Source organism: Seriola lalandi, unplaced genomic scaffold, assembly GCF_002814215.2.
Source record: "Seriola lalandi dorsalis isolate HSWRI2012SDOR001 ecotype SW California unplaced genomic scaffold, Sedor1 jcf7180002054954, whole genome shotgun sequence".
Classification (NCBI taxonomy): Eukaryota; Metazoa; Chordata; class Actinopteri; order Carangiformes; family Carangidae; genus Seriola; species Seriola lalandi.
In genome coordinates, this window is record NW_019525505.1 from 1197620 (window position 1) to 1208686 (window position 11067).

Below are 11067 nucleotides of genomic sequence, written 5' to 3' on the forward strand. Positions count from 1 at the left end.
GGGGTGCAGTGTTTACCAGTATTCACCTCTGTTAGTGTGGCTTCCCGCTTGCTTTCTAATTACTCTGTACTCAGAATGCCTCAGACCGATGTGAGGAGCAGCAGCGGGCTCAATTGGATGCAATGTCACGAAACACATCAGGGATGGATTCTCCCGACTTGTTAAAGTTCCCGAATCAATCCAAACCCCTTTCCACCTCCCAGCTTTACTCTCCTCTCCTCTCTGCGCAGCCAGTCTCTCTCTCTCACTCTGTCTATTTTAACTCCCCCGTTGTCCTCTCTGTTTGTGTCCCCTCTGCTCTCTTTTGCTTAACTCCTTCATGTCCGAACTCTTTCCTCTCTCGTCTCGTTTCGTCTCGGCTCTCCACGTCTGTTCAAGTTTTTTGTCTCATCCGGCGTCCTATAAGGTTCTCAAGACCTTTTCAGTTCTGCCTGGATTTTGATTTAAGTTCAACTTTCAACAAAGCTGACACTATCATCCACAAATAAACATAGCTAATGACAAAGAATATGAATTGACATAATAAGAAAGAAATAATGATGGTGAATTAAAGGAGGTTAGTTGTTGATTAGAAAATAAGTTGTACACATTAAAGCAGATGCAGTGGATTTGTCCTTCTCAACCCTGTTACATAATTATTTCAAAAGGTTGAGAAACATAAAAAATGAATTAAATGCATATATGTCCTGTGATTACCTCTTTGAATTCAAAATTCACTACCAGTTTGAAGTACTGCTGTCCTACTGAGTTACCAGTAAACCAAGCTAATGAATAAAAATGCAGGACATTAGTGAGCAAAGCCGTGCTGATCAGATGATTTGATCTGTCACACTCTGACTGCTGCAGAATCACTTCATGTTTGTTAAATATGTGAGTTTACTAGAAAATAAGTGTCGTCTGACTTCAAACGGGTTTATAGTTGGGTGAGTGAAAAGCTGTCCATCATAGAGAGGGCGGAAGATGTTGATAGTGTTCGCTAGCGTTAGCTTTGCTCTGTAGCTCTGCTTCCTTAAAGGTCATGACTCTCGAGACGACTTGGTATTGGTCAGTTGACCTCGATGTGAAACATGGTGCGGGTTTACCTCTTCCCAATGAGAGCAAATCCTTGATTGATGATTCAATCCTCGATGGAAAACGAGACCTTTAACAGTCACATTAAAATGATTTCAGTATTTCTAAGGCCTCAACAGAAAGCATTTCTAAAAGGCTAATGATATACCTGGCATTTGCACATTTATTTTGTCGTTTGCTGGTATATTTTTCTCACCATGAATGAATTTGACTGGTGAAAATTTTCAACCATTATAAAGATGAATAGAAATATATCCTTACGGCGCCTTTAAAATGAAATAGCAGGGACCCTTTTACTGACTCCGTTTAATGGAAAGAAATCCACCAAAGAACAAACAGACAAGCCAGTTCCTCCACTGACAGAAGCCTCAATAAAGCAGCAGGAAATGCAACGACAAAGAAATGTGTTTTCAATAATTGCCTGACTTTTTCATGATAAGTAAAATCGTTCACTTCCAGTGTGTGCATTACTGTCTGTATAGAGCTTTATAGAACACATTGAAAGGCATTAAAGGGGAAATTTACAAGATCACATTCTGCAGAAAAAGATTACATTTTCAAAAAGTAAAAAAAAAAAAAGGAAATTGCAACACTTGACAACACGAAATAATGAAATTCACTGACATTTACAGATTGATTGGTGTTGTCAGAGGTTGGGTTTTTTTCCTTTAAGAAAGGAAGGACATTTTCATGGAACATTGCCACTTTTACAGAACAAGTCCAGTTTGATTTAACAAAGCTAATGTGACGGCAGACGGGAAGCAATGTTTTGCATATCACAGTTTTAATGTGGAAGCCTCGTAACTATTGGGATGTTTGATGTTTCACTTCAGTTGAGGGATTACCTGTGAGAAAATGCTGTGATGATGAAGCTCAGTCAAAACTCCACAGGTTGATGTCAAAAACTGGATTATCCCCGAGTCAAACACAAAGCTGTTGTTCATACTTTATGAAAAGTTAATAGTTTTGAAGCTACAATGTAATGACTAATGTGCTTTGTTGTGGATTAATATAAGAGCGACTTCTAAAAACTTGATTTAAACAATGTGATGCTTTGTAACACTTTTACCTTTAGATACTGTAGCCGACTTTTTTTTGGGATGTGTCTGCACTTTCCCTTTTGGTCTCTCTGATGTCGAGTGGCCCAGGGTCACAGCAGAATGCCTCCCCCTCCTCTGAGTTTCATTACAGCCGCAGTGGGATGCCACGGTGTATATGCACAACAAACTGATTGAACCTCCTCCTCCTCTGCTCTCTCCCTGCCCTCCTCCCTCCTCTCCTCCTCTGCCTCACGTTTGATGTCTCTTTCCTTTCACCACCCTTTATTTTTTCATCTGTTTCCCTCCACTACCATTTTTCTTTTTCCTCTGTTCTCCTCATCCCTTGTGCCATGTCTGCATTCATATTGTCTCCTCCCTCTCACATCTTCCCTCCATCTTTCTTACCATCCCCCCTTTTTTCAATTCTCCCTCTCTTTCTTATCCTCTCCCCCACAGCCAAGCCTAAGAACTCAGCCAAGGTGGTGACTGTCCAGGCTGGCACCAAATCGGTGGTGGTGGCCCAGTGCGAGGCGGCGGAGGGCAAACCGGCCGCTACCATCAAGTGGCTGGCATCAGTCGGAGGAAACCACTCAACCAGCACCACAAACGGCCCGGACGGGACGGTGACGGTACGCAGCGAGTACCGCCTGGTTCCCACGCCGACGGACAACGGCAGGGAGGTGACCTGCATGGTCGACCAGAAGACACAGGAGCGGCCGTGGGTTTACCCAGTGAAGCTCTCCGTGGAGTGTAAGGAAGACACACACACACACACACACACACACACACTTGTTTTATTTTCACATATAATGTCTTTTTGAGCATAAATAATAAACGATGCACAGCCCGGGAAGAGACTCTCTCAGTATCACATGTCATGAGTCCAACTAAAGATACAAATCAGCGACTGACAGTAACTTCAGACACAGCTCAGGGCCTTCCCTGGGTACATCACAGAGATTTACAAATATGATGCCAAACAATCTAAAGCTGTGATGCAGCAGCTACGATGAGAGGGTGATACTTCAACATGTTTGTGTGCAGCACTTTCCTCACACACTCTGAGACACTTCTCTTAAACAGAAATGCCTGACTAATTAAACTATACATATACATATATATATATATATACACATATATAAACTGTATATAAATGCAACAAAAGTCACACCATTCATTAGAGAGTTTTCTTTCTTTCATTTTCTTTAATGTTTTGCATTTCCAGTTTTATTTTTGATGACAGATTCCAAGCATGTTTTGCATTAATCATCATATCATCGTTATTTTATAAGCGTCTGGCCTATAATGTAAATCACAGATGTCATACATATATGTTGCAGTGATCGCAGGTGTTCTATTTTCAATCTAGTTTAATTGTTTTTGGTCCCAGAGATTGTGTGTGTACTTAGCATTTCATTTAAGTTAGTTAGTTATTATACAACCAGCTGCTGGAACTCTCCTGCGTGAATTAGCAAGGGAGCGAGAGCTTAAACCCAACCCCCTTAAAACCATGTCCACCACCACATGATCCCCAGGTAGCTAATTTGTGAACAGCTACAGGACGCTATAATTAATATTCATTCATTCAGCAACAAATGACCAAGCAAACTTTTACATTACAGCTGTCTTACAATTATGATTTACCATCTACACTTCATTCTTGTTATTGTGATCCTGTACAACTTCAGGGCGGTGTCTGTTTGTTCACCACCACTCCTTAGTCGTTCCTGTGTAAGCAGATTGAAACAAATGCACACATCCAGGAATCTGTAATTACATATAATAGAAGGACAGACAAAACAGTGACTGTGGTAACACCCAAAGCTAAACCTAAAGCCAGGCTTTCATATTCAAAATATCGGCACATGAAAGAATTTTTGGCCTGAGAAATATAGAAAATCAAGAACTCACATGTTGTCACACACATTGCTTTCATTTAATCCATTAAATTCCGTTCTAATTTACATGGGATTAAAATATTACACAGGTTCAGCGTGGCTTTGCAGAGATTTAGGCGTGCTGACAGCATCGTCTCAACCGTGTGACCTCTGCTGCCGTTTACTGCAAAGATGAAACAGATTGTCTTTGTTCAGCCTCCTTTTTATAATCTGCAATTTTTAGACTGCATGCGCACACACACAGAAATACACAACACACACACATACACACACACACACAAAATCAACCTGAACCGTCAAGGTGTATACAGGAAATAACGAGGAATATGTATATGAAATTATTATACCTACACAAGACCCCTGGCTATACACACAAATTATCTTCCCTGGCTTTTGAGAAGCATACACACACACACTGTGTCTCTGAAGGCCCGAATGTGCAAGTAGATTCAGCATCTGCTTGTGTAGTATTTATGTGTGTGGGCGTTTACAGTATGCACGTATAGTATATAACCAAAGATTCACTCAAATGTGAACACAAACAAGGCTGAGAGATCTCACCTGTTTGTGTGATGTGGGCTGTAACATACACAAACATGTTTGTACTTTTATACTTCTGACAACACCGATAAGACGAGCTTCATAAAGGATTATTAAATGGTTCATAATTATTAATTAAGTTGTTAACACCTTATAAATCATAAATAAACAATTAAAAACAAGGTATAACATAGTCCTCATACATTGATACAGGCTCACTATTTGGCAAGACCAAGTTAATGCTTACTACTCATTAATCTTACTAATGAGTTACTACCATTTCGAACTGGTAAAAGGAGCCTTATAGTAACTCATTAATAAATGGTGATGTGTTTTAACCTTTCACTAGTTGCACATGTTTGTAACTGATAACAAATGGTTGTAAGAATGAGAAGAAGAAACATGAAGATGATGGAGGGAGAATCACAGAGATGTGAACAGTGGGACAAAGGATGGGTGAGCAGTTCACCAAGTAAAGAAGGTTGCCACCTGTGTTCTAGCTGGATGATAAAGTCATGAAGAAGAGAGCAACCAGCAGAAAGCATCTCCATGTTAATCTCCACTGAGCAGAACAATCTGATCAACAGCTGTGATTAGAATGAATACGGCTGCTGAGAGCATGTCAAGGTCAACAACACTGCCACGACCTCAGAGGATGAATCTGCTTTGATATGATTATGTGATCTGCCATAATTTGATGTTGAGACGCTGACTGTGGTTCATTGTTAGTAACTGAACAAACATGATGAAGCAGCAGGTACAAACTCTGATGATGGAGAAAACAAAGAAAGCTCAGTAACTAATGAGATATGAGGGTTAACAGTACAGAGACATGTGCGCTCACTATTTGGCAGGCACCAGATCAGTTGTCCTTTTCATTTAACAGCTTATAAATGATTTACAACGTGTTAACAAGCAATTCATTAATAAGTTATAAACCATCCATAATTCCCTTATGAAATTGTAAAGTGTTACCCTGATTCCTCAGTGTCTATCCCTGATTTAAACCTAGTTCTAACTTAAACCCTAAAACCAACATGTAACTGAAGTGAGGGCTGGTAAAAAGTGGTCCTCACAGAGATAGAAGTAGCAGATTACACACACACACACACACACACACACTGTGACTCCTGTGTGTGTGTGTGTGTGTGTGTGTGTGTGTGTGTGTGTGTGTGTTGGTTTAGTGATGGTGTGAGGGATCATGTCTCCTGTCTGCTGTGTAACACAGATCAGCTTTTATAGGTCAGCGCTCTCTAGGAAGAGAGACACACACACACACACACACACACACATAAATAACACACCACACACTTACCCTCCTGTCCAGCTGCTTGTCTCTCACTGCCTTGACACCCTGTCACTCCTCACACACCCCTCTCTCTGTGTCTCTCTCTCTTTTTTTCAGTCTTTCTCTCTGTCTTTAGATTCTAAACATGAAGTGCATGAAGGGAAAGAAAAGCCACTGAAGTTTCCTTCTTGTTTTATCTTCCTACACACGTGGCCTTGGTTGACTTCACGTTCACATAAGACTATTTGAGGAGTGACACGAACTGATTTTCTCATCCTCCTGGTATAAGAGTGTCATGGTTCTGGGGGGAAACTGTTTAAGGTAGCAAGGTTTTCTTTTCTATGTTTTTGACGTTTTTCCTCGAGGTACGCGCGTCACCATATGTATAGGGAGTATCAGACACTTTTTGTCTTGTATCAAGGTTTTGTTTGTGACGTGACATTTTGACACAGATTAATAATACATTTCAAAATGGCAGGGATTTGTGAAGGCGGTCTGATGTCATCCTGTTTACTATCAGCTCTCCAAACGCTCACAGTTCAAGTTATGAAAAGACGTATGACTGTGACTCGCTTTCTATCAGGTTAAATACACTTCTCTGCCACAGTCTGCAGACAGAATCAATGACACATCTTTCTGAAAAGACAGTGGCTGAATACCAGTCGCTTGCTTGTTTCCAAGCCAGTTAGCTTACTTGCTAGTCGGCACCGTAGCTATTTTCAGTTTCCAAGGTTTAAGAAGTAAAATTCCTGTTCATTTTCTGCATAGGTAATGCAACTGGAAATTGGAGCACCTCCAAGGTTAAGATGGAAATGAAATTCCCCTGTTGTAGCAGCACAAGGCTGAACTACTGTGCCATAAAAAAAAAAAAAGAAAAATCTGGTTCTTTGATGAGAAAGCAAATGTGCACGACTCTGGGTCAGTGAGCGATGGATTTGGAAACAATGGCACCTTGTTTTTTTCACAACAAGGTATTGAGAATTTGCTAAAGCTCTGATTTGAGTCACTGACTGGTTTTTAGCAATGGCGGCCAAGGCTCATGGGTGTTGGGATATTTAGAGCCAAGAATGATTTCATAGAAACAAAGTTGAAATAGTTAAAACTGATGGTCATGATATAAACTGTATATTGTAACATTATTTAGGAGACTCTTGTGTTTTTATGTTGAGAAACATTAACGATAATGGATAAAAAAAAATAAAAAAAAACGTAATACTTCTACTTCTACAACCCTGAAGCTAGCTAGGACTGTTGTGGAGAGACGCATGCAATGGAAGATGGAGGCCATCTTAATCAATACCAACCACCCTCTGCACAACATTCTGGCAGGACAGAGAAGCAGCTACAGCTGCAGCAAACGTCTCATGTCAATGTGCTGCAGAACAGAGAGGTTCAGGAGATCCTTTGTTCCCACTGCCATCAGGCTATACAACATTTAATTACTATTGTTTATTTATTAAAACTGTTATTATTATTATTACCAACGAGCTAATGGACACATGAATATCCCCTAGGGGATAAATAAAGTATCTATCTATCTATCTCTCTATCTCTTTATCTCTCTCTCTCTCTCTCTCTCTCTCTAATATATGTCTCTCTCTCTTTCAGACCCGCCCTCCGTGTCCATAGAGGGCTACGACAACAACTGGTACATCGGCCGCTCTAACGCCGTACTCCTCTGCCTGGCTAACGGCAACCCTCCACCCACCACCATCACCTGGACCGCGTAAGAACCGCTCTCCCTCCATTTTAAGCAGCAGTCTCCGTCTCCCTCCACCTACGTCTGAGAGAGTGACAGAGTTTCTAATTATTGCTATAATCATGACAGACGCCTGCAATCGTTCCTCTTTAATGATCATTTCTTTGTAATTTTTGATAAACAAGAGTGATCTTAACTTCTCATCCTGATGGACAGATGGCGCGCTGTGGCGTTTGTGTGTGTAGGTGTGTGTGTGTGTGTGTGTGTGGTTTTTCTTGATGAATATTGAGCAGGGAAACGGAGCGGCTGTTCACATGTCTGATTTTTCTCACATTAATGCTGCCTTTGAATATCACAGTCACAAACAGGCTTTTATTCTTGTTTTTTTTAACTCTCAATCTATCTCTCCCCATATCTGTCTATTTCTTCATTTCTCATTTTCCTCTCCCTCACTCTTATCGATTCATCGTTTTGGTTTTCTTTTGCTTCATCTTATTTTTTCAAAACAATTGGTCTCCTCACTTTTTTTCTCTGTCATCTTTTCTGATTTCCTCTTTTATTCTGCATTTCATTCCTTCTTTCACTTTCCTTTTTCATCCTACCAAATCTAATCTTCACCCTTGTCTTTACTCCTTCCCTCCATCCCATCTTTCCTTCTTTCCTGTCCTTCCTTCTTTTCCCTCCTCTCTTCAGGGCGTCCGGTGCGTTGCCGGACACGGTGGTGGCAGACGGCAACAAGCTGATGGTAAAGAAGGTGGATGACGCCGTCAACACCACCTTCATCTGCGAGGTCAAGAACAAGCTCGGGGCCAGCAGGCACCACATCACCACCATCGTCATCGGTGAGTCCGCTGACCCACACACACACACGCGCACACACACACACACACACACACACACACACACACACACATGCACACACACATACTTGCTGTGCATGTGTGTAAGTATGTACAGATGCACTCAACAATATGCATGTGTATTAATCTAAAACATGATGAACACGCAACACACTGACAACACAACATCCCATCAGACAAGATGGTACAATCAAACAGCATGCAATCTCACACACACACACACACACACACACACACACACACACACACACACACACACACACACACACATGCTGGGATCAGGGCTGATCTGAGAGCTGCAGGGATGCTGGTTTCTCTCAATCGTCACATTGGATTTTTTTCATGTGTTCCCTCCTCTTTGGCCAGATTTTCGCGAGGCGCGGCGGAGGCTTGTGACTGACCCTTTCCTCCCAGCAGGGCCAAATTGCAGGACAAGGGCCAACGCGTAAATGTTTATGACTACAGATCGAAACCACTCCTCTTGAAACTGGAGTCTATACGGTCACACTGCGACTGGGAAACTGTAACTCTGCCGGACGTAAATTAAACGTGAATTGTGGTTTATGAGTCTGAGACCAGGCCCTCGTTAGAGCGATTTGGCCCTGCGGTGGATGCAATTGTGTTGGGATTGTTGGAGGGTTGCTAAATTTTTCCAAGGGGTTCAAGTTGGTGTGAGCCAGTTTGCCCAGGTTTGGTTTTCTGTCTCTCCCTTTTCTTTTTTTCTTTTTTTTTAAACCTTTCCTCCTCTTTGTATCCACTATTTTTAACATAACAACTAACTCATCCTCAGCACAAGTGCTCTCTCTCCTTTTAAGTTTTCTTTCCTCTTCTACCTTCACATCTCCCCCTCTGTCTGATATGACAGTATGACCACTGTGTCTGCATGCACTCTCGATCTCTCTGCTGGGTCTTGACTTTTGACGTTTGCTAGTCCGGTGATTCAGCTGCTGTTGCCATGGTGTTGGGTCAGGGGCTTTTCTTTTGCTCTGCACTCTTTCACACATTGATCCGACACACACACACGCACACACACACACACACGCACACACACACGCGCACACACACACACACACACACACACACACACACACACATACCTCTGTATGCACACACAAACCCAGGAACATGTCTGCATGCTGTAATGCCTCACTGCACATCAGCAGACAGACCTTTTTTTATCAGTGTGTGTGTTCCCACAGTGTTGCACTCTGCACTGTCTGCTTGACTTGTCCTCCTTCATCTACAGCTTCTTTTTTGCGAAATTAGTTTTAATAATCATAATAAAATGTCGAGCTTTATATATATATTTTTAAAAAAGCACAAAACAAAGCAAAACTTGTACTCTATTGCCAAAAGACAGAGAAAAAGCTACATTTAGAAAATCCGTGGGAAATTGGAACTGGAGATTTGAATTGTCTCCTCTGAGAACAAAGATGCTTTGTAGCCAGGCAGTGTGTTGGGAGGGATGTGTGGGAGGTTCAGAAGTGGCTAAGCTGCTACTGTTCTTGCTGGAAGCGTGGCATTGTGACTGACTCAAAGTATCAGGGAGGGTACTCTTTCCCCTTCTAGCACACACACACACACACACACACACAAATACACATATAAGCTTAACACACTGAATTTATAGACATATGTAAAACCTCCACGCACACTCCTCACAAAGTACACACAGATACTTTGAGGACTCACACACACACAGAAATGTTTTATCTTTCCAAGTACCTACGAGCAAGCCCAGACTTTTGTGATTCATCCTCCTTTGTGTTAAATGTGTCCTTGGTGTTTCACGGTTTGCTTGTGCTCCACCAGAGTAAAACGACTAGATGGGTATAAAGTAACATAGTGACTTAATCTCTCAGTTAAACATGTTTACTTACAGAGGGTGAGTGCCAGAAATCAGAAGAGATGCAGGCGAGATGTGTGATGACGCAGCGCTACGCTGAGTGAACTAACAGAAATGCACATTTCTGCTGTTTTTATTTGGCGTTTGAGCCCCCACCTCTTTCTATTTACTACACAGGGAATGTGTGTATCGCACAAGGACGTGTCAATACAACTCCACAGATAAGGGTGACATTAAGTATTGTGGGAATCACAGGCGTGACCTGTATCTGCGCATGGAAGTCTCCTCAGTCATTGTAGAAACCCTCGCTTTCTGTGTCTGTGCTTTACTTTAAATGCAAATGGTATCGTTTCAGCACCAAATTCTGGCTTTGGTTGACCAGGTACTCCATCATCAGACTGACAGATTTCATTTAAGTCAGTGTCAGTCTCAGTCGTGAACAGGAATAGACAATGAGTTGAGTGGAGTTCATCAAAACCCAACAGACAGCTCCAAACTCTGTATATTCAAGTCAAAAGCCGTAACCACTATAGCATTATATAGGGTTAGAGATTTAGTCCATCTGTGATCAGACGCTACAAATGACATTAAATATAAATGCGGGCTTAACAGCCAAGAGTCTGTTCAGTGAATTTTATATGCTTATGTATCTGTCCCCATAAAAATAAATACAAATATTGTTTTAACAGCTTCAGCCACTGCACCATAAACTCCAGTAAAAAAAATGTGACCACCTTAATCACAAACGTGCACTGAATAAACTCATAAATGTGGCGAAGGCAAATGAATTGAGACCCATAATGAGAGCCCAACCACCCCCCCACC

The 11067-nt window shown here is 41.6% G+C and overlaps 1 protein-coding gene across 2 annotated transcripts in view; it reads left to right on the plus strand.

Annotated features, from left to right (window-relative positions):
* Positions 1-11067, plus strand: part of pvrl2l (PVR cell adhesion molecule related 2 like) — a 285080-nt gene that overhangs the window by 130774 nt on the left and 143239 nt on the right. For both annotated transcript variants that reach the window (XM_023394849.2, XM_023394850.2), the window contains exons 4-6: positions 2568-2861; positions 7446-7563; positions 8230-8378. In XM_023394849.2, the coding sequence (XP_023250617.1) occupies positions 2568-2861; positions 7446-7563; positions 8230-8378 (561 nt within the window). The remainder of the gene's footprint in view (positions 1-2567; positions 2862-7445; positions 7564-8229; positions 8379-11067) is intronic.